This window comes from Perognathus longimembris, chromosome 5, assembly GCF_023159225.1.
Source record: "Perognathus longimembris pacificus isolate PPM17 chromosome 5, ASM2315922v1, whole genome shotgun sequence".
NCBI lineage: Eukaryota > Metazoa > Chordata > Mammalia > Rodentia > Heteromyidae > Perognathus > Perognathus longimembris.
Genome location: NC_063165.1, coordinates 80,477,228 through 80,500,617, shown reverse-complemented (window position 1 = coordinate 80,500,617; position 23,390 = coordinate 80,477,228). Strand labels below are relative to the sequence as shown.

The 23,390-nt window shown below is 39.2% G+C and overlaps 1 protein-coding gene across 3 annotated transcripts in view; it reads right to left on the bottom strand.

The window, feature by feature from the left end:
* Positions 1 to 23,390, bottom strand: part of Ift80 (intraflagellar transport 80) — a 70,083-nt gene that overhangs the window by 36,224 nt on the left and 10,469 nt on the right. For 2 of the 3 annotated variants that reach the window (XM_048347187.1, XM_048347188.1), the window contains exons 4-8: positions 15,333 to 15,443; positions 13,094 to 13,162; positions 5,402 to 5,511; positions 3,143 to 3,232; positions 1,858 to 1,995 (exon numbers count right to left, since the gene is read on the bottom strand). In XM_048347187.1, the coding sequence (XP_048203144.1) occupies positions 1,858 to 1,995; positions 3,143 to 3,232; positions 5,402 to 5,511; positions 13,094 to 13,162; positions 15,333 to 15,443 (518 nt within the window). The remainder of the gene's footprint in view (positions 1 to 1,857; positions 1,996 to 3,142; positions 3,233 to 5,401; positions 5,512 to 13,093; positions 13,163 to 15,332; positions 15,444 to 23,390) is intronic. The other variant, XM_048347189.1, reaches the window with a different exon arrangement.

Genomic DNA, 23,390 nt, shown 5'->3' with positions numbered 1-23,390 from the left:
TGTCAGACTTCAATAGAAGTACCTGCCCACTCATGTTTACTACAGCACTATTCATAATAACCAAGTTGCAAAACCAGCTTAGGGATCCATCAACAAATGATGGGATAAAGAAAGTGTGGTATATATACAAAATGGTGTATTATTCTGCCATACAGAAGAATGAAATTATGCCATCTGCATGAAAATGGATAGAACTGAGTATCATGTTAAGTAAATAAGCCAGACTCAAGAAGAAATATGTGTTTCTCATAGGAGAATCTAAGTATAATCATCATCATCATCATCATCATCATCATCATCATCATCATCATCATCATCGTATGTGAATATAAAAATGTGGGACAGCCAGGTAACAGTGGCTCACATCTGTAATCCTAGCTACTCGGGAGGCTGAGATCTGAGGATTACAGTCTGAAGCCAGCCTAGGCAGGAAAGTTCACAAGATTCTTATCTCCGTTTAGCCACCAGAAAACTGGCTGTGGAGCCGTGGCTCAAAGTGGTAGAGCACTAACTTTGAGCAGAAAAGCTTAGGAACAGCACCAAAGCCCTAAGTTCAAGCCCCAGAAGTGACAAAAAGAAAAGGAAAAAATAAATGTACTCTTTACCTAACTTACGTAACTGTAACCCCTCTGTAAATCATCTTTATAAAAATAATTAAAGATTTTTTAGAGTGTTTCCCCAAGGCCAATCTTTCCTCTTCACTACAATACTCCTGCAGAAATATATTACTTGAAAAGATCCTCAAAACCATCATCTCTAACTTTGTTCAGAAGAGTCAGTTTATAAAATTATATGTGTAAAAAACAAATATAAATCAGAGAAAGTAGATTCAAGGTCCCTTACATTTCTTTAAGGCATACTACCTGATTTTAAAGAATATCTCCTCATATGTTCTTTCTCACATGAAATTAGTCTTAAATTATATAACAACAAAAAGTTATGTTGATAATGAAAAAGTTAGGCAATACAAAGTTACATATTGCAACAAGATCAGTTACTGCAGATGATGAATTATTACAATTATGTTAATTGGATGGAGGAGTGAATAAACAGAGGAAAGGTTTGTAATGATAAGTGAATATCATTGTATAATGCCAATATGCAAAGAGAAAAGGCTATACACACATTATCTTTTATACAAGCAATGGCTCCACCTGCTGACAAATCAAAGCAAAGTCAGTCAGTCAGTTAGAAGGAGACCCTATTCTGCTGCTGAAGCTTCCTTGGCCACAGCGGCTCTGCTCTGTTCTGCTCTACTCTGCGACTCCAGCTTCTCTTGGTATTACCAGCTCAGCCCACTGTACTAATGATAACACTCAAGCAAAGGCTTGTACTGAGTCCAGTGTTCAATACCACAGCAGAGGCAGCACAGGAATGAATCTGCCGGCCAGCTCTTGAGGTCTTCTAGGTTTCCGTAGCCCTTCAAGTGGGATTGTGGGACCTTAGCCGGTCTTCTTTCTCTTTTGCTTACTGGCTGATGAGGGGCATGGTTTTGCTCTACCAATGGCTCCTGCCATGATGTGCTCCCTTGCCACAGACCCAAAGACACGGGGCCAATTGATCATGGGCTGCAGTCTCAAAAACTATAAGCCAAGGGCTGGGAATATGGCCTAGTGGCAAGAGTGCTTGCCTCGTATACATGAAGCCCTGGATTCGATTCCCCAGCACCACATATATAGAAAACGGCCAAAAGTGGCGCTGTGGCTCAAGTGGCAGAGTGCTAGCCTTGAGCAAAGAGAAGCCCTGACTCCAAGGCCCAGGACTGGCCAAAAAAAAACTCGAATGCTGAGTGAGAGCTGTGTGTGGTACGACTCCATGTCTGAGAGCACATCTGCAACGGCTCACATGAGAACTTACCCCTGTTTTATCACACAAGCGTAGAGTATTAAAGGACCCAACAGCAAATATTTCTCCATCCGGAGCCCAGGCAACTGAGGTAATGGGATGTTCATGAGGCTGTGAGTTGTACAGCAGGCGGCCGTAACTGTCCCACACCTACAAAAGCAATGTTTTTAAATCTTTTACAACAATCATACAAAGAACTTTGTCCTTAAATAAAAATGAAGGAATCTTAATCATGAAATATTAGCAAGTAGAATGTCTATCATAGAGAAATGTTATCACAGAGAAGGGATAACAGTTTAACATATTCCTTGGACTCTAAGTACCTCAAAATATTTATCATCATAATTTTCGGATTTTGCTGAACCATAAACATTAAACTCATCTATTTTAAATGTTAAGTTTATTTACTTTTTGAGAAATTTTAAATACTAGTGTATCTAAAAGTGATTTTTAAAAAATGGGCTGGAAATGTGGCTTAGTGGTAGAGTGCTTGCCTAGCATCCATGAAGCCCTGGGTTCGATTCCTCAGTACCACATAAATAGAAAAGGCTGAATGTGGTGCTGTGGCTCAATTAGTACAGTACTAGCTTTGAGCAAAAGAAGCTCAGGGACACAAGCTCCAGGACTGGCAAAAAAAAAAAAAAGTGATAAAGCACATTCCTCAGTGCTATAGGTTTAATAGTAAAATTGTGAGATGCTGAATATTTCCCTTAAATTTCTTTCTATTCAATGAGGGCTCTTTCAACTTTCTCCAAAAGAAATTATTTCAATTAAAGTTCCTGTAACTGCAGTTACTTTAAATTCTCTCCTCAGGCCTGGGAGTGTACATGGGTGATACAGAGCTTCCCTAGTATATGCTAGGCCCCCAGTTCAATCCCCAGTACTTCACAAAGAAATAAAAACTTATTCTCCACAGGTTATTTTGGTCTTATTGATCAAAATGCCTTGTACTTATAACCTGATGGAACTGAAATCTCTTTGTATAACTATTAATAAAAAATTTATTTTGCTCTAAAATAGAACAGATTTAAGTAAAGCAGTGGGCTCTGTTTTCAAAAACTTTAATGAGCTGATTAAAATCAAGGCACTAAAACCAGGGACTGAATTGATGTTGCTACTTGTTACATTAAATTTTAAAAGTAAATGACAATTTTTGTAATTGGGGCTTTAAAATACCAGGAGAAAGCAAGTTGTTAGGTTATTAAAGGTAAAATATTGAAAGAATACCATATATGCTAAGTACTTTTTATCTACATGTTATTCTTTGATTTAAAAAAATCTATAAACAATTACATACCTTATATTTACAGTCTTCACCAGCAGATAAAATAAGATCATTGACTGAGTTCCAATCTACTTTTAAAATGATGCCATCATGGGCTTTCCACTGTGAGAAAAAAACAAGACAGTATAACTTTATAGGTTTTCTAGCTATGCACTGTAATCCTAGCTACTCAGGAGACTGGGATCTGAAGATCACAATTTGAAGCTGGCCTGGATCAGGAAAGCCCATGAAACTCTTACCTCTAATTAACTACCAGAATGCCAGAAGTGGACCTCTGGCTCAAGTGGTAGAATGCTAGCCTTGAGCAAAAAAACTTAGGTACAGCGCCCAGTCCCTGAGTTCAATCCCCAGGACCAACGCATACATACAAAAGTGGTTGTTTTCTGTATGAAAAGATACTTTACTCTTTTTTTTATTTTTCACTTTTTGGTAAGAGATGAAGGTCTCACTATATTGCCTAATCTAGAACTGAACTCCTGTACTCAAGCAATCCTCCTGCCTCAGACTCTTAAGTGACTAGTTAGGACTACAAGAGCATGCTACTATGTCCAGCTCTTTGCCTGTTTCTAATACTTTATTCCATCTAACCTTCAGTGCTACTCCTTATTGGCTGGTGTCATTTCTAAATTACACCAATGAAAGCAACTTACAGCATCATATCTATAGTATAGCTTACATCTCCATGAATTTTCTCAGTTGCCTAGATTCCAGATGGACAGCCCTTACTGTTAAACTATTTCAGGTTTGACATTTATGTGAGAACACTGAAATGTTACATGAAATGTTATTCCAGATTATCAGTAGGATCCAAATCTGGCTGTCTCCTTTGTACAGCTGATCCCAATACTGATACTGAGATTGAGTCCAGGGCCTCACACATGCTAAGCATGTTCTACTATCGAGCTATATCCTCACTTGTTTTCTTTTGCTTGAACTCTACTGTGTGTATACATTCTTTAGTAATGTCTTCCATTTTTTTTCTGCACATTCTCTTTATCTTTATGGTCTCTACCTTTACATTGTCCTTACCTTTATAGGTTTGATTCACAATTGTACTATTGAGAATTTATATATTCCAGATATATTAATAATGCATATACCAGAAATTTTTTTAAATGAATAAAAAAGAATGCATATAGCTTGGGGACACTAGGAGCTCATATCTGTAATCTTAGCTACACCGTAGACTGATATCTGAGGATTCTGGTTTCAAAGCCATCCCAGGTAGGAAAGTCTATGATACTCTTACCACCAATGGACACCAAAAAGCCAGAAATGGAGCTATGGCTCAAGTGGTAGAACATCAACCTTGAGAAAAACAGCTAAGGGGCAGCACCAAAGCCCTGAGTTCAGGCCCCAGTACTGGTACCAAAAAGAAAAATACAATAATAGTAGTAAGTTTTCCACGTATTTGTCTCATCTTGACCTGTCTTAAGTACTATTGTTGTTTTGCTTGGTTTTTGTGTGTTCTCAGGTTGTCATTTCTCTCTAACTTATAAACAATCCTTCTTCTGGGACCCTGGGCTTAGAATAACCCTTTCTCCTTTAATAGTGAACTCCTAAACTAACTCTTCTTGCTTTCTGAATAGCACAAAAGAAAATATAAATTCAACATTTATCCTTAAGTTAAATATTCTCTGTTATCATAATGTTCTATACACTTAATTTGTTCAAAGTATTAGACTTAGTCTTTCTACAGTCTAAAAGTACTTTAAAAAAAAAAACAGTCCAGGCTCTTAGAGAGAACTCAGTGTTTGACAAGATAAATTATAATGATGGTTAAACAACAAACAACAACAACAAAAAAGTGGCTGGACATATGGCAAATGCCTATAAATCCAGCACTATGGAGGCTAAGGCAGGCCAGCCTGGGATACCTAGTAAAACTTGGTCTCAAATAAAGTAACAAAAAACATCTACGCAAACTCCAAATTTTATGGCTTAGTTTAGTTTCAAGTCTATACATTGCAAGCTGACTGTAGATGTAAGAGACTCTAAGCTGTGCTCAGTCATGTGAAAACTCAGAAATCCAAAACACCTTCATGGTTTGCTGGTATATGAATTGGACGAAGAGAGTAATGAGCCTTATTGGAAACATAAAACACATATTCCCTAATCTATAATAAAGGCTAATAAAACTACACACTTAAAGACTTCAGACTGTAAAAAGAAAAAAAAAAAAAGACCACCCAGAAGAAAGAGATTTCAAGTAACTATTAGCTTAGCATGCAGGTAGATCTGGATAGCAATTTACAAATGCCTGAGCAGTACCTGTGAAACTTTTGCATTTGGTTGGAGAGGTTTAATGATGAGCTGCTTGCCTGCGGTATAAAGAACCTTCTCTGAATCTGGGCCCCAGGCTACTGAATACACTGGTGTTCCTGTCAAAGACAGAAGAGGAAAAATAATGCTGAGCAACTTTCACTATTAGGCTATGTCAGTCAGACTTTTTCATTGCCATGACATAATACTGATGGAAATAACTTAAAGAAGGAAGGACAGATTTCCTACAGATTCAGAGTCCTTGGTCCATCGTGGAGGGAAGGATGTGGTGGAAGAGAGCAGCTCAGCTCATGGCAGCCAGGAAGGAGAGCAAGAAGCAGTGAAGAGCCAGCGCAAGCTATCCCCTTCCAAGATCCTTTCCCCTGTCACCTGTTTCCTCCAGCCAGGCCTGCCTTCCACGTTCTACTACCTCTCAATAAAATAGTCTATTCAAAATTTTAATCCATCAGCGGATCCAACCATTTATTAGAACTTTCACAATCTAATGGTCTTTGAAATCAGCCACAAGGTGCTTTCCTAGATCTGCTGGACATTTCTCAATCCAATCAAGCTAACAATCACAACTAGGCATCAGTGGCTCATACCTGCAATCTTAGCTATTCAGGAGGCTGAGATCTGATGATCATTACACTAAGTCAGCCAGGCAGGAAAGTCCATTAGCTCTTATCTCCACTCCAATAAACTACCAAAAAGCCAGAAGTGAAAGTGTGATTCAACTAGTAGAGGTCTACCTTGAGCAAAAAAAAAAAAAAAAAAGATACCTAGGCCCTGAGTTCAAGCCCTAGTACTGGCACAAAACAAAATTTGAAAAATAATAAATAAATAAAATGGATAAAAATAAAAAGAGACTTGCAAGAACCAATAAAGCAATGTGGGATGTCATTTCATTTCCTCCTTTTACAGTAGCCCTTTTAAACTAGAAAATAACCCCAATACTGAAATATAGGCTAAACTAATATTAAATATAATTTTATTAATAGTTAATATTAAAAAAATTTTTATGACCCACTGCAATGCTATATTTTGTTTAATAGAGGTAGAGTCTATATAACCAAGGCTGGCCTTGAACTTGCCATCTTTCTGCTTTAGTCTCCCAAATGTTGAGGTTGTAGATCTGTACCACCACCACCAGCGACATGCTATTTTTTAAATTTATTTTACCATATAGGCTATCAGGTCTTCCTGACTATGTTAAGTTACACATTCCTGGAGTACACACTACACTCTGAAAGACATATATCCCAGGAAGTAGTTCAGTAAGCACAACTCTCTCCGTTGAGTTACATAGGATGTAACTTTAGGCCTTCAGTTGTGGTAAAAGGCACAGTTGGGGCAAAGGATGAGGAGCTGGGGATGCTTTCATCCTCCAAACTTAACATTTAATTTGTGACCCCACCATTTCCTGGTTTATAAGCCTTTCTTCAGATCATTTACCTACCCCTGTTGGACAAGGAGACTACTTCCTGCTTCAATGACAATTCTAAAAATAATGAAAGTATTAAAGAACAGGTATAATTTATAGCAGAAAACAAAAATGTATAGAGGAAGAGTTAAGTAATCCCTTTCACATACATTTTAATCATATTTCTAGTATCAAATACACTCAATGGGAACAAATATAGAGTTCTTTATGATAAATAAGCAACCCTAAATAAGATCAGAAGCTAAGTCTTATTAGTTCAACTCTCACTAAAAATTCAAAATAGATATCACATCAAGAACAACAGAAGTCTTTGTCACACCCTTTCCTTTAAATGAAATATAAATTGTGAAACTACTATATATCTTCATTCATTCATACATATTACATATAAAAGTTTCCTTTTTTTTTTTTTCTCTGTTGGTTGTGGGGCGTTAACTCTGGGCCTGGGTGTTGTCCCTGAGCTCTTTAGCTCAAGGCTAGCGCTCTGCCACTTGAGCCACAGTGCCACTTCCTGTTTTCTAGTGGTTAATTGGAGATAAGAGTCTTACAGACTTTTCTGCCTGGCTGGCTTTGAACCATGATTCTCAGATCTTGGCCTCCTGAGTAGCTAGGATTACAGGTGTGAGCCACCAGCGCCCAGCTAAATGTTTCCTTTTGAAATGGAGATGAATATAGATGTATAATAGTAATGTGTATGTATATATACATATGTAATACATATCATTATTCAAAGTTGATGAATTGACTTCACAAAGAAATAAATGTTTTATTTATCTTTCTTTAAAGCCTGTTACTTTTTAGAAAATAATGATTTCTATTATGATGAAATCTGTCCCACTAGCATTTGAGACAAAACCCTAGCATGTAAAATACTGTTATAACATACTTATGAAATCATGAATTATTCTGTGTTGCACTTCACTGTGCAAAGTTAGTGTGAGAATAAAAAAATTAGGCTTCAGATTAAATCACTTTAAAACAAAAATTTTAGCAAATTACATACCAAGATGTACTATCATTAACAGAGATGGACAGAAACACAAGTTAACTTTATAATAACTAACTAATGTCTTGCTTTTTATATTGGGAATTTTTATTTATGCTCCATTTCAGTTAAGGCACTCAAAAAGATCTTGTTTTTCTGACTTTGTACATTGAAATCATGTGACCTTTTTGACATTTTTTAAGAAACCACACGCACCTGGGGTTGTGTTAAATGTCAGACACTTATCTCTCTGTAAAACAAATTATCTAAATTCTTTCAACCTGTTGAAGGCATTTTAAACCACAGAAGAGGAGACAAAAATGTATTTCGAATGTTTAAGGAAGTACTTGGTCAAACAGACTCTGTTTTTCAAATTCATACTGTAAAGTTATACCATCTAAGTATTTCTGTATGTTTTTAAAAATGCATTTGAAACAGACCGTTCACATTAACTATCTTTGCCCTGAAAATAACAGAGTCCTATTAATAGAAAGCTGACAATGAAGTCTGACACGAAATAAGTATTATCTGTTCACCACTACTACCAGAAACAGCTTTGTAATGCAGTAAGCAGCCATTTAATGGATTGTTCATGCCACTTGCCATTCAATTTTTTTTGTGGCCAAATTATTAAGCATTCAAAAGAATCATTTCCTTTCTTGTATGTGTAGGAGACTTGTACTGACAATAAATAATCAAGAAAGTATTTATTTAAAATAGGCACACTTTTGTTATGTATGTCACTGGATCAGTTCAGGAGAAAGCTTAAATCTAGGTTTTGTTCTTTGCTTGCTATCCTCAGCCACCTCTCTCTTGGGGTGGAGGTAGGGTCTCAACATCCCCCCAGAGCATCTCTTTTCATCTTTTGCCTTTATGTCCTGACTCCCAAGTTAATATTTTAGCCTCTACCTCTAATGTATTACTCATTTCTACTTGCCCCAAAGAAGTCTCCAAACCAGAATTCCCAACTCCACAAATTCAAAACCACCATCATCTCCTCTCATACACTACTTTATTCCCCTCTCTGAACTTCTCATCCCTGAGGGGCATCCATCCATTTCAGCCCCTGGTGACCGTTCACCACCAACCCTCCCAGCCTTAATCAGCACTAGCATAGAAACTTTCAGCTAATCTGCAAAGCCCACTTCAGTAATCTCAACTTCCTCCAATTTATTCTCAAGTCCTACTGATGTAAATGTCTTGACACACAGTCATGTCTCCTAGTCAACGTTTTCTTTTATGGTTCTGGGTTGAATATGAGTTATCACTATAGGATCATGTATACTCTCTGGTTCCTAGCTACTTGGGTATGTGGTTGAAAGTTTAGGAAAGGGTCTAGCAGGGGGAAGTAGGTCACTAGTCCTTGGGAACTATATCTTATTAAGGGGCCTTCTATGTATCTCTGCTTCCTGTTCACTATAAGATAAAAGAACCCTCTCTACTTATGCTCCTGCTACTAGCAAGCTTTACCTCACGATAACCCAGAAACAAAGGCCATTCACCATAGACTTGGCACCCTTGAAACCAGGAGCCAAAATAATCCAATTTTTTTTTGGTTGTTTGTGTGAAAAAAATGAAGTGATGGAAAATGAAGTTCATACATATGTTTACAGAATAAACTCCACACCCTCTCTCGAGCACCCGGGGCTGTCCGGGTCTTATTTCTTCTGGCAGTAGCACACCCCTCACACAGCCTGCACCCTACTCCTGTGTCTGCTCCACAGAGCTGACTTCTATGCCTCTTATTCTACTCTCTTCATGCTTCGGATCATGCTAATTTCCTCCGCAGCTCTACTCTGATGCCAACAAGCCCATTTCCTTACCTAATTTCTTCATCCTTCACAAACTTGGTAAGAACCAGGCACTGGTGGCTCGTGCCTGTCATTCTAGCTACTTAGGAGGCTGAGATCTGAGGATCGTGGTTCAAAGCCAGCCTGGGCAGGAAAGTCTTTGAGACTCTTATCTCCAAATAACCAACAGAAAATGGAAGTGGAGATATAGCTCAAAGTGGTAGAAGAGCTCAGGGACAGCGCCCAGGCCCGGAATTCAATCCCATGAGCAAAAAAAAAAAAAAAAAAAAAAATGCAATACTCTTTTAAAAACAGGCAAAGGATTTGAATCATATTTCCCCCAAGAAAGTATACAAATAGCCAATAAACAGATGAAAAAAGGTTCAAACTCAGTAGCCATCAGAAGAATGCAAATGAAATAACACTTTCACAAACAATAGAACATTGTAATTAAAACTACAGACAAGGGCTAGATGTATAGCTCAATGGTAGAGTATATGGTTAGAATATATGAGACCCTTAATAATAAATGAAAAAAGAAAAAGAATGCATGAAACCCAAGGGTCAATCCCTAGCACCACAGGAACAAACAAAACAGATTAAAAACAAGCATTAGTAAAATACAAAGAAACTAGAACTTTATTTGCTGCTCATAGGCAGATAAAATGATAGGTACATCCACTCTGAAAAAAGTTTAAGGAAAAAAAGTTTTAAAAGGTTTTATGTATGGCAAAATGAAACTATCTGCAAGAGAGTTCATGATTCAGGTAGGGGCAAAAAGCAAGAAATATACAATAATAGGGTTGGGAATATGGCCTAGTGGCAAGAGTGCTTGCCTTGTATACAAGAAGCCCTAGGTTCGATTCCTCAGCACCACAGCACCACATATATAGAAAATGGCCAGAAGCGGCGCTGTGGCTCAAGTGGTAGAGTGCCAGCTTTGAGCAAAAAGAAGCCAGGGACAGTGCTCAGACCCTGAGTTCAAGCCCAGGACTGGCAAAAAAAAAAAAAAAAAAAAAGAGGGTTCTTTTATCTTATACACACACACATACACACACACACACACAATAGTAGTATGCTACCACTTGTTTATAAAGGGAAAATGTACAAATACATATTCACTACACAAAAAAATAACAGTATTGTCTCTAGGAATGTGAAGTGGGTAGCTACAAGACAGGGTAGGTAATATAAGAGACAAAGCAAGTTTATAAGGTAAAAATGGACATAAAATAACATTATATCTTTTTCTATGCTTCAAATTTGGAGCCATGTGAAAGTATGCATTAAGCCTCAAAACAATAAAAAATAGATGTATATTTGGATATGTATATCTGTATATACATATATAGACTCATATATCCAACAACAAAAAGCTTGGTATATATACGTATATACACAGATACATACACATATATATACACAGATACACACACACACACACACACATATATATAACTGAGATATACTAACAATCAAATTTTATAATCAACAATAAATGGAAGCATGAGCTAGAGAACCAAATCCTTTCAGAGACTTAAGTAGTGTTGTCATGTAACATGAAGGAAATGTGCAGACTGTCAGAAAAAATGAGGAGAGAAGTTTAAAAACACACCTAAAAATGAAGCAACTGCTATTAAAGCCAAATGACTGTATTTATGCCAGAAAATAAGCCTAATGTTGCCACACCTTCCAATTTTTCAAGAGAAACAGAAAATCTAAATGTCCTGATTTAAATGTTGGGCCCTGGTCAATACCAAACAAATCTCTGTTCCCATTAGGAAATTAAAGCAAGAGTTCTTTTTTAAGGAATTAGTGGAATTGGGATGGGGGTAGTGGTGGTGAATGATGGAAAGGATGGTGTTGATCAAGATGCACTGTACTCATACATTGGCATGTTAAATAGAAACCCCTTTATACAACTTTGTAAAGATTGTTTTTTAATTTAAAGACACATTTTCCATTTTATCGTTTTACTGCTAATGCAATAATAAATTTTTTTTGGCAGTACTGGGGTTTGAAATCGAGGATCTGAACTCTTGCTAGGAAGGTACTCTGCCATTTTGGCCAAATCCATAAATTTAAATTGATGTATTTATTTGTTTGTTTTTGGTCCCAGTACTGGGGCTTGAACTCGGGGCCTGGATGCTATTACTTTTTCACTCGAGGCTGGCACTCTACCACTTGAGCTGAGCCATAGCTCCACTTCTAGGTTTATGCTGATTAACTGGAGATCAGGGTCTTGTGGCCTTTCCTGTTCAGGCTTCCAACCATGATCCTCGGATCTCAGCCTCCTGAGTAGCTAGCATTACACCATTGGCACCTGACTTTTTTCTTTAATGAAATTCACATATTGCCACCTCTGTGAATTATAAATTTCCTACCCATAGATAAATATTCTACTTGGGGATTAGGGTAGCAAAGATTTAACCTCAGAAGAGAAACACTGTGTGGCATTTCTGGTGACTTTAATATTATCCCTACAATAAACTTCAGTTTTTAAAGGAAATTTGGAAAATTCTGATAGTTATAGATGCTTCACATGATAATTTTATCATATAATTGTGACTACAATCTGTAAGTCTTTCAGCAACCTGTCTCTGGAGATATACACCTTGGGTCAACATTTAAAACTACTTCCCTGACTTACATAAAACCTAATTATGAGTATTATCCGCCACAAAGCAAAAGATTATATATAAACTGAACCCCACCAGGAGTGACTACTAGACTGACTTTCTGCCCTTAATATCAGACACTGAGAGGCTCCTTTAAATAGCGTGGGTTATCAGGTCTGAGATCACCAGTGAGTGAGTTCCCTTCCATCAGGACAGCAATCAACTGTGCCACAGAATTTAAGAGGGTACTAATACTACAAAGTTATTGGGACTTAGTAAGTAAGGAGATAAATGCCTTCTCTTCCTATGATTTTCTTTTTTTTTCCCCCCTCCAGTTATGGGGATTGACCCTAAGGCTTTGCATGTGCTTAAAAACACTCTACCACTGAACTACATCCTCAAGCTACCAGTATTTTGAAATTGCTCAAGCTGGCCTTGAATTCTGCATGTAGATCAAGCTGGCCTCAAACTCAGGATCCTCCTGCCTCTCTCCTAAGTTCTGAAATTATAGCCATGGGCTACCATACCCAGCTAATTTTCTAGGCACCCAGCCCTAACCTATGTAGGATATGATCCAAGTACTTCACAATTATGTTAAAAGAATATAGCATTTAAATAGATTCACTAACATAGAGAAACCCAAGTACTTTTCATACTTCATGGATGGTGTAATGTGGTTCCTGTGGTCCATTAGGCATTGTAGAAATGAGAATATAAAGTAAAAGGAGAAATAAAAAGATTTTAGGTTTTGAACTTGAATGAAGTAGTTATCAACCACTCTATAGACTGTTTATAAAGGAAACTGTTAAGTCATTTTTGTATTCTATAATTTTCAAAAATAAGGGTATCAATTACATAGCATACCTTGCTGAGCTAATGTTGATCTAAGCATCCCAGTTTTTGACCAAATTTTTATTTGTCCATCTTCTCCAACTGTACAGAGGGGAAAAAATACTTTTATCACTAGAAAATAAAATTCAGCTGAAATTTGCATATAAAAATCAAAGTATATTAATGCATGGCTCAAATTAAGATACAACTTATTCTAATTGAACAAGTAACTGCATATAAGTATACTATAACTGTATATAAGTATACAAGTAACTATTATAACTGTTAAATTTATAAGACATTACTTACAATTTTATCAATGTAGTCTTAATTTCCATGACTAAAATTTTATTTTTTCCTTCAACAGAAACCTATGAGCATGGTATTCAAATACAACTTCCACTGGTACTATAATCTCCACCTTGAATTGTAGGAAGTAATTTTCAATGTAGTAAGAACTGCTACAGCCCACTGCCAGTGAGCCATGGACTTAACCAAGTAAAATAGTGGATTGCTCTTGAACAGCTGAGCTGAAAAGGGAGGGAAAGGTCATAGCTAGAGTTGTTTAGGGGATTTTTATTATTTACCATTTCTTTTTTCGTTCCTGGGACTTGGACTCAGGGCCTGAGCACTGTCCCTGGCTTCTTTTTTGCTCAAGGCTAGCACTCTGCCTCTTGAGCCACAGCACCACTCCTGGCTTTTTCTGTTTATGTGGTGCTGAGGAATCAAACCCAGGGCCTCGTGCATGCTAAGCAAGCACTCTACCGCTCGGCCACATTCCAAGCCCTTACCATTTCATTTCTTTATTTCATTTGGATTCATTGTGCTCTATTCCATTCTGTTTTTGCAATCAATGCTGTGGATTGGACCTGGGGTTGTCTGCATGCTAGAGTAGTGTTCTACCACTGAGCTACATCCGCAGCCTGAGATTTATATTTCCTTCTTACTCTAAAAGGACACATTTATATGCTGGAAAAGAATCTACTCAAAAAGGGGAAGCTAAAAGTACAGGTGAGAGAAGGGACCATTCCATTCAATGAAAAATATCCTGACGGGATAGTTATGGCAGTCTTTAAAGTATATGCACAAAATATACATATATATACATATATGTATATATATATTCCATAGGTGCGGCTTCAATTTTCCCTTCTCAAGTATAGCCTGTACTTATTTACTGAGTTGTTTCTGATGAAGAAACTGTGATGGTCTAAATGAGAGTATGATTTCCAAGGATGAGTCACAAAAGGTATTGTAGCTGCTATCTTGCTAGTTTTTGGATCACTGGAAGAAGCCAGATGCCATATTGTAAAAAAAATAATCAGCCTGATGGAGACGCCCACATGGCAAGGAATTAGTTTCCTGTCAAAGCCACGGAGGAACCAGGGCCTCTTCCCAAGAGCCACTCAGTGGGCCAGGCTAGAAGTGGTCTTCTGGCCCTGTCAAGCCTTCTCATGACTGCAGCCTTGAATAGGAGCCTCATAGGAGACCATGACAAGAAGGAAGCCACACCTACACTGCTCTCTGACCCCTACTGTATGCTTATCATCTTCAGTCAGGCATTTGTTGCTACAATGGACAATTAACCCAACGAGCCAGAGGAACTCCTTGGAGTAGGACAGAGATGAGAGGGAAACACAAGGGGGACAAAGGTAAGGTAAATGAGAATATTTGGAATTCTAAAGAATTGTAATTTTTATTTATTCCATATTTGACCATCCTTAAAGCATTTTCGATACAAGTCTTCAAAAGTCATGTAAGAAAATGAACAGTTAATGATAGTCTGAACAACAGGTCAAACCTATGCTAGGCATTTACCATCAGACAGTGAAAGATACTACTGCTAAATGAAGATAGTTTCTAGGGAGATTTTTCTCTAAAAATTCATTTTAAGCCAAGTGCTAGTGACTTACATCTGTTGTAGGATTACCCTGATCTGAGGATCACCATTGAAAGCCAGCTCGGCAACATAATCTCCAAGATTCTTACCTCCAATTAACCAGCAAAAAGCCAGAAGTGGACCTCCAATTAACCAGCAAAAAGCCAGAAGTGGAGAAATGGCCCAAGTGATAGAGCGCCAGCCTTGAGTAAAAGGCTTAATGAGAGTATGAGGCCGAGTTCAAGCCCCAGTACCACACACACACACAAAAAAAACAAAATCCAATACATTTAGAGTGTTATCTTGGGCATCCCTCACGGACAGAACACTTATCCAGCAGGTGACGCACTGGGTTTGGTTGCACCAGAATGGCACTGTTTGTGGACAACTTACCTGTAACTAATGCTGTTCCTTCATAATTCCACCTTCCTGCAAGCACAGCCCCACAGTGAGCTTCCACACTCTTTTCCACTCTTCCTAACTTGGAAATCAGATGGAATTTACCTACAAGAAATAGATTAAAAGGTATCTTTTTTATTTAATTAGTGTATCTACTTTCCAACATCTACTAGTTAGCATTGCTCATAGGCACTACATTTATAAAGAGTAAATAAATAATGTGAGTATTCTAAGCCTCAAGGAACACACAAATCTTTTGAAGATAGGCACAAGAACAAAATGATAAAACCCTGAACCAAGCAATATAATGGACACATGTATGTATGGAGATGACAGTTCAGAGGGCCAATGAAATTGTGCTGGAATCTAGACAAAGGGGCCAAAAGAAATGCAAAGAAAGTATTTTATCTGAGCAGAATTTGGTGTTGTGGGTACTCTGCTCCCCATTGATGGAAAAAGTAGATGATAGTTAAACAGGTGAAAATATTTGCCTCCTCTGCTTTTGCATTGTACCAGGCACTATGTAATTGCTTGACAAAGAAAATGCAAGGCAAAAAGTCTCCAGGAAGACACTGTAAAGATGACAATGTACGTGAAGTGCTAAGCTAATCATGTGGCCATTATTTACTCTTTGTTAGCATCATGCATAATATACAATAAACAACTATTTCAGATAATGACTAAACCCATCAAAGATTAACAAAATCAATCTTAACCAGAAATACAGGATCTAAAAACTGTCTTTTCAACTTCTTCTAACTTCAGAGACGGTATATATTTAGATCACTAATATTTCTTACCCCAAAATACTAGATTTTCTGGCAAGTGTTGGTAGCATTCTCCTATAACCCATGTAAGACCTCTTAGGAATCTCAAGTCATTTTTGTGTGTGTGCCAGTCCTAGGACTTGAACTCTGGGCCGTGGCACTTTCCCTGAGCTCTTTTGCTCAAGACTAACACTCTATCACTTGAGCCACAGTACACTTCTGCTTTTTGTGATTAAGTGGAGATAAAAATCCCTCAGACTTCTCCTGCCTGAGCTACCTTCAAACTGCAATACTCAGATCTCAGCCTCCTGTAAAGCTAGGATTACAGGTGTGAGCCACTAGCACATGGGTCTGAGGTCATCTTTATGTACAAATTTAATACTTAATAAATCTTGGACTTTAATATTCTTTCTATTGGAGGAGAAAGATGGCGCCGAGACAATAGGGAGGCACCCCGACTCGCACCAACTGAATAGCGAGCTGGGAACTCCAACACCCAACACTCCACCAAGAACCCAGCAAAACCAGCATCCAGAAGCAGTGGAGAAACGCAGGAAAACAAAAAGGAGCAAAAAAGAAGAACCGAAAACCTACACGGAGCCGGAGATTAATCGGGGCACCCTCCCCCCACCAGCCGGCCCTGGCCCAAACAGGGTCAGGCTGGGAAAGGGAAACCCGGCGATCGGCAGACAGGTTGCCAGGAGCGCAGAATCCATATAGCGGGAGACCCCACGGACACAAAGCAGGGTGCGGACCAAGACACACCCAGCAGCGACGAGAAGTTCGGGTCCACACCGGATTCGGACAAGGGAACCCAGCGCGGCAGAAAGAGGGAACGGGGGAGCCACCACGACACTTCGCCAACCCCTGAAGGGCCAACGGCGGTGCGGGACACGCACACAAAGCAGCAAAAGTGAGTCCCCCATAATCCCTTCCCCCAACGGGAGACCCAAGCCCGACAAAGACGATATATCTCCCTCCCTCCCCCTCCCCACTCCCGTGGGAACAAAGATTCCCCAAATCAGGCGGGAAGCTCCCAGCAGGCACTGGGAAGCCAGTCTAGCAGGGGAAGGGCGGAACAGCCCCAAGCCCCCAAAGGTTCCTGAACTGGCAGAACCGGCCCCGTCCCCTTCCCAACAGGGGCCAGGGACGGCCGGCAGGGCAAGCCCCACCCGAGGCGCCTAGACCTTGCGGACTCTTACAACTAAAATCACAGGCGCTGGTGGGCAACACCAGCCCAGCAGGGTCACCTGAGCCTGATCTCGTTCCCCCTCCTCGAAGCGGAGGCGAGGTCTGAGGGTGCCAAGCCACACCCGGACAGTCGATCCCACTGGGCCCCACACATACTGCTTCCCCCCCCCAACGGACTCGCGGGAGGGCGCAAGCACAACCCAACAACCCAGGGCTCGCTCTGGGAGGCAGACCCCACTTAAGTGCCTGTTGTAGGGGACTCACAGTGCACAGGAGGGCGGGGCCCCGGCGAAAGCGCCCGCTCTGATAGGCGTGCCCTGCACTGGTGGGCGGGGCCACAGCGACAGCACCTGCTGACGCAGACACGCCTACACAGAAGGGAGGGAAGAACTACACAGACTTCCAGATGCGCAAATCACAAAGAAACATAACTCAGTTCATCAAAGGACAAGCCAACTCGCCAGCTCCAAAAAGCAGCACGACTGGAGAGGAGATGGAGAATAAAAAAGCAAATGAGGACATGTTAACAGGAATGATCGAAACCGTCAGAAATGAAATCAGAAAACAATTCCAGGAGTTTAGAGCGGAAATCTGGAAGGACACCCAGGAAGCCAAGAAAGAAATGGAAGCAAAACTGGATACAATGCAAGCCTCGTTTAAAGAAATGGAAGCAAAAATGGATACAATGCAAGCCGCCTTTAAAGAAAATCTCCACACCCTGAGAATTGAAATGCATGAAAAAATAGATTTAAAATACAACTCTTTAAAGGAAGAAATTTCCACGATCAGAGCTGATATGACAACCATGAATAGCTCTCTGACATCCATAAACTCCGCAATTGAAACCATAACACAAAGAGTGGACCATATGGAATCCAGAATCTCTCGCCTGGACGATGAAGCAGCTGACAACAACCAGAAAATGACCACACTCCAAGAAAAGGTGAAGCTTCAGGGAAGATTACTCCAGGAACTAATGGACAAAGACAAGAGATATAATCTGCGTATAATTGGAATAGAAGAAGGAGCCGAATATCAGAGCAGAGGGCTTAATCATGTTCTCAATAAAGTTATTGCAGAAAACTTCCCCAATCTCACAGGGGACCCCATCCAGGTAACCGAAGCCTATAGGACACCTGGCAGGCCAGACCCCAGGAAAACCACCCCAAGGCACATAATATTCAAGACTACAGACCTCAAGATTAAAGAGCAAATTCTGAATTCAGCCAAAGCGAAGAAGGAAACTTTTTTCAATGGGAAGAGGATTCGAATAACATCCGACTTATCCACACAAACTTACCAAGCTCGAAGTGAGTGGAAGAACACCATCCAAGTACTTCAGAATAACAATTTACAACCTCGGATCAAATATCCAGCGAAACTGGAGTTCACATTCGAAGGGAGAACCAGATCTTTCCACACCAAAGAGGAGCTAAAGGAGTATGTGAATAAAAAACCAGCCCTACAGCGAATATTAAGAGGGGAAGCCCACCCAACAGAGATCGTAAAAGACACACAGACAGATTCAGAAAGAAACTTCAATAGCCAAAGTCCAGCAGAAATACAAGCTCACTAAAGACAAGAAGAAAAAAAAAAAACAACAGGAAAAAACAGCCCAACAAGAAAATGGAAGGAGAAAAAACACCCTTATCCTTGATCTCTTTAAATATAAATGGCTTAAACTCCCCGATCAAGAGGAGCAGACTGGCAGAATGGATCCGCAAGCAAAAAGTTGACATCTGTTGTCTACAAGAGACCCACCTTACAGCAAGGGACAAAAACAGGCTTCGAATGAAAGGATGGAGCAAGATCTACCAAGCAAATGCACCCACCAAAACGGCAGGTGTAGCCATCCTGATCTCAGACAAGCTGGATTTCTCTTTAAAGTCCACTCAAAAAGACAAAGAAGGACACTACATATTGATACAAGGAAAAATCCAGAATCAAGACATCACGGTGATAAATGTATACTCACCGAACAAAAGAGGCCCGACATATGTCAAGCAAATTCTCACAGAATTACAGAGCAAGATAGATGCAAACACAATCATAGTGGGTGACTTTAATACTCCTCTCTCTCCAAGAGACAGATCCAACACCCAGAGGATTAGTAAGGGAGCTGAGGACCTAAATAACACCATTGCCCAAATGGATCTAACAGACCTATATAGAACCTTCCACCCTACAGAGACCCAATACACCTTCTTTTCAGCAGCCCATGGATCATATTCCAAAATAGACCACGTCATAGCCCACACAAAGAACCTCAGCAAATACAAAAGAATTGACATCATCCCATGTATTATATCTGATCACAGTGGATTAAAGGTAACCCTCAACAACAAAGGATACCACAGAGCCTATACACACTCTTGGAGGCTAAACCCCACGCTGCTATCCAACACTTGGGCCACAGATCAAATTAAAGATGAAATCAACGAATTCATAAGCCACAATGACAAAGAAAACACATCACAAAGAAACCTATGGGACACAGCTAAGGCAGTACTGAGGGGCAAGATCATTGCACTCAGTACCCACATTAAAAGAATGGAAGCAGAGCAGGTGAATACCCTCACGATGAAACTAAAACAACTGGAGAAACAAGAAATGACAGAATCTAAAACGACTAGGAGGGGAGAGATTACAAAGATTAAAGAAGAGATAAATCTGATTGAAAATAGAAAGACCATCCAACAAATAAATAAGACTAAAAGCTGGTTCTTTGAGAAAATAAACAAAATTGACAGACCCCTTGCAAGACTCACAAAAAAAAGAAGAGAAGAGACTCATATACGTAAAATCAGGGACTCCACAGGAAAAATTACAACAAATACACACGATATTCAAACAATCATAAGGAGCTATTTCCAAAACCTCTACTCAACAAAAAACAATAATTTTACAGAAATGGATCAATTCTTAGAGAAGTACAAACTGCCCAAACTGAACCAAGAAGAAATAAATCAACTAAATAAACCAATAACTTACGGTGAGATACAGGAGGTAATCAAGAACCTCCCTACTAAGAAAAGCCCAGGCCCAGATGGATTCACCAATGAATTCTACAAAACCTTTAGTGAGGAGCTAATTCCAATACTCCTCAAACTCTTCCGCGAAATAGAAACGGAGGGAAAAATCCCGAACTCATTCTACGAAGCTAATATCATACTCATCCCCAAACCAGGCAAAGATCCAACAAAAAAAGAGAACTACAGACCAATATCACTAATGAACACAGATGCAAAGCTCCTCAATAAAATATTAGCTAACAGGATCCAGAAAGTGATCAAGAATATCATACATCATGACCAAGTAGGCTTCATCCCTCAGTCACAAGGATGGTTCAACATCCGTAAATCAATCAATGTAATTCACCACATAAACAGAACTAAAATCAAGAATCACATTGTTATCTCAGTCGATGCCCAAAAAGCCTTTGACAAAATACAACATCCATACCTATTAAAAGCTTTGGAGAGAACAGGAATAGATGGAACATTCCTCAAAACAATAAAAGCCATATACAACAGACCAACTGCTAATATCATATTAAATGGAGAGAAACTTAAATCATTCCCCCTAAACACAGGAACAAGACAAGGATGCCCACTCTCCCCACTTCTGTTCAACATAGTACTGGAATCCCTAGCCATAGCAATAAGGCAAGAGGAGGACATCAAAGGGATCCACATCGGCAAGGAAGAAATCAAGTTATCCCTATTCGCAGACGACATGATCTTATATCTCAAGGACCCAAAAAACTCAGTACCCAAACTCCTACATCTAATAAACCAATTTGGCAAAGTAGCAGGATACAAAATCAATCCACAAAAGTCAGCAGCTTTTCTGTACACCAGCAATAGACAAACAGAAAAGGAAATTATGGAAACGATTCCATTTACAGTAGCCAAAAAAAGAATAAAGTACCTAGGGATCAACTTAACCAAGGACGTGACGGACCTATTCAATGAAAACTACAAAAATCTAATAAGGGAAATCAAAGAAGACACAAGGAGATGGAAAGACCTCCCATGCTCATGGGTAGGCAGAATCAATATAGTGAAAATGGCCATACTGCCCAAATTGTTATACAAATTCAATGCAATACCTATCAAAATCCCAGCCACATTCTTCACTGAAATAGAGAAACCAATCCATAAGTTCATATGGAACAGCAAAAAACCTAGAATAGCCAAAGCAATTCTAGGCAAAAAACATAGTGCAGGAGGTATCACCATACCAGACTTCAAGCTCTACTACAAGGCCATCATAACAAAAACAGCATGGTATTGGTATAAAAACAGATCGGAAGACCAGTGGATTAGAATTGAAGACCCAGAAATAAAACCGCACTCTTACAGCCAACTGATATTCGACAAAGGAGCTAAAGACATACAATGGAATAAACATAGCCTCTTCAACTACTGGTGCTGGGAGAACTGGGCAGCCATATGCAGAAAACTCAAAGTAGACCCAAGCCTATCACCATGCACCAAGATCAACTCAAAATGGATCAAGGACCTCAACATCAGACCTGAATCCTTGAAACTACTGAAGGACAGAGTAGGAAAGACACTAGAACTTATAGGCACAGGAAGGAACTTCCTGAATAGAGTCCCAGGCGCACAACAAATAGGGGAAAGACTCAACAAATGGGACTACTACAAATTAAAAAGTTTCTGCACAGCTAAGGTCATAGCCACCAAAATAGAAAGACAGCCAACGATATGGGAAAGGATATTTACCAGCACAGCAACAGACAAAGGCCTGATATCTGTCATCTACAGAGAACTCAAAAAACTAAGCCCCTCCAAGCCCAATAAACCTATTAGGAAATGGGCAAAAGAGCTAAAGAGAGACTTCACAAGAGAAGATATAAAAATGGCAAAGAAACACATGAGGAAATGCTCAACATCCCTGCTAGTAAAGGAAATGCAAATAAAAACAACCCTGAGATACCACCTCACCCCAGTTAGAATGGCCTATACTCTGAACTCAGGAAACAACAAATGCTGGAGGGGCTGTGGGGAAAGAGGAACCCTTCTCCATTGTTGGTGGGAGTGCAAATTAGTACAGCCACTTTGGAGAACAGTATGGAGGTTTCTCAAAAAGCTCAATATAGACCTACCCTATGACCCAGCCATACCACTCCTAGGCATCTATCCTAAACAGCAAAACCCAAGATATCAAAAGGACATTTGTACTTCCATGTTTATCGCAGCACAATTCACAATAGCCAAAATTTGGAAACAACCCAGATACCCCTCCACAGATGAATGGATCCAAAAAATATGGTACTTATACACAATGGAATACTACATAGCGATTAGGAATGGTGAAATATTGTTATTTGCAGGGAAATGGTCAGAACTCGAACAAATAATGTTGAGTGAGACAAGCCTAGAACACAGAAAACAAAGGGGCATGATCTCCCTGATATATGACTGTTAACAAAGGGAGATGGAGAGACAGTAGAGACCAAGTCTGTGAACACTGTATATGTGCTTGATACATTGTATACTGCATATGGGTCTACCTGACCTAGACAAGGGATGGGAAAACAGGTTGTAAGATATCACAAGAAATGTACACAATGCCCTACTATGTAACTGCACCCTCTTTGCACAGCACCTTGTAAAAAAAAAAAAAATTTATGTTCAATTGATAATAAAAAAAAAATAAAAAAAAAATAAAAAAAAAATAAAAAAAAAAAATTCTTTCTATTGTTATAAACTGATTAACTAGCATATCCCACTAAAAACAGAAATATGAAATTACATAAGTCAGAACTAGGCATGGTGATCCATTTCCTTGGTCCTAGCATTTAGGAAGTTAAGTCAGAAGGATCACAAGTTAAAGGCCATCCTGAGCTATAAAGCAAGTTTCAAGTTGCAAGCCAACACACATACACACACACAAACGCACACACACAAGCTTACATAAGTAAACTTATAAAAACCCGTTAACTATCCATTTAAGGATAACTTCTCTATAACTTTCCTAGTTTTCCTTTAAAAAAATAAAGAACAAAGAACAAAAAGACAAACGATTCAAAAAGCAACACTTACAAAACCACTTGGTGTAAACCAAC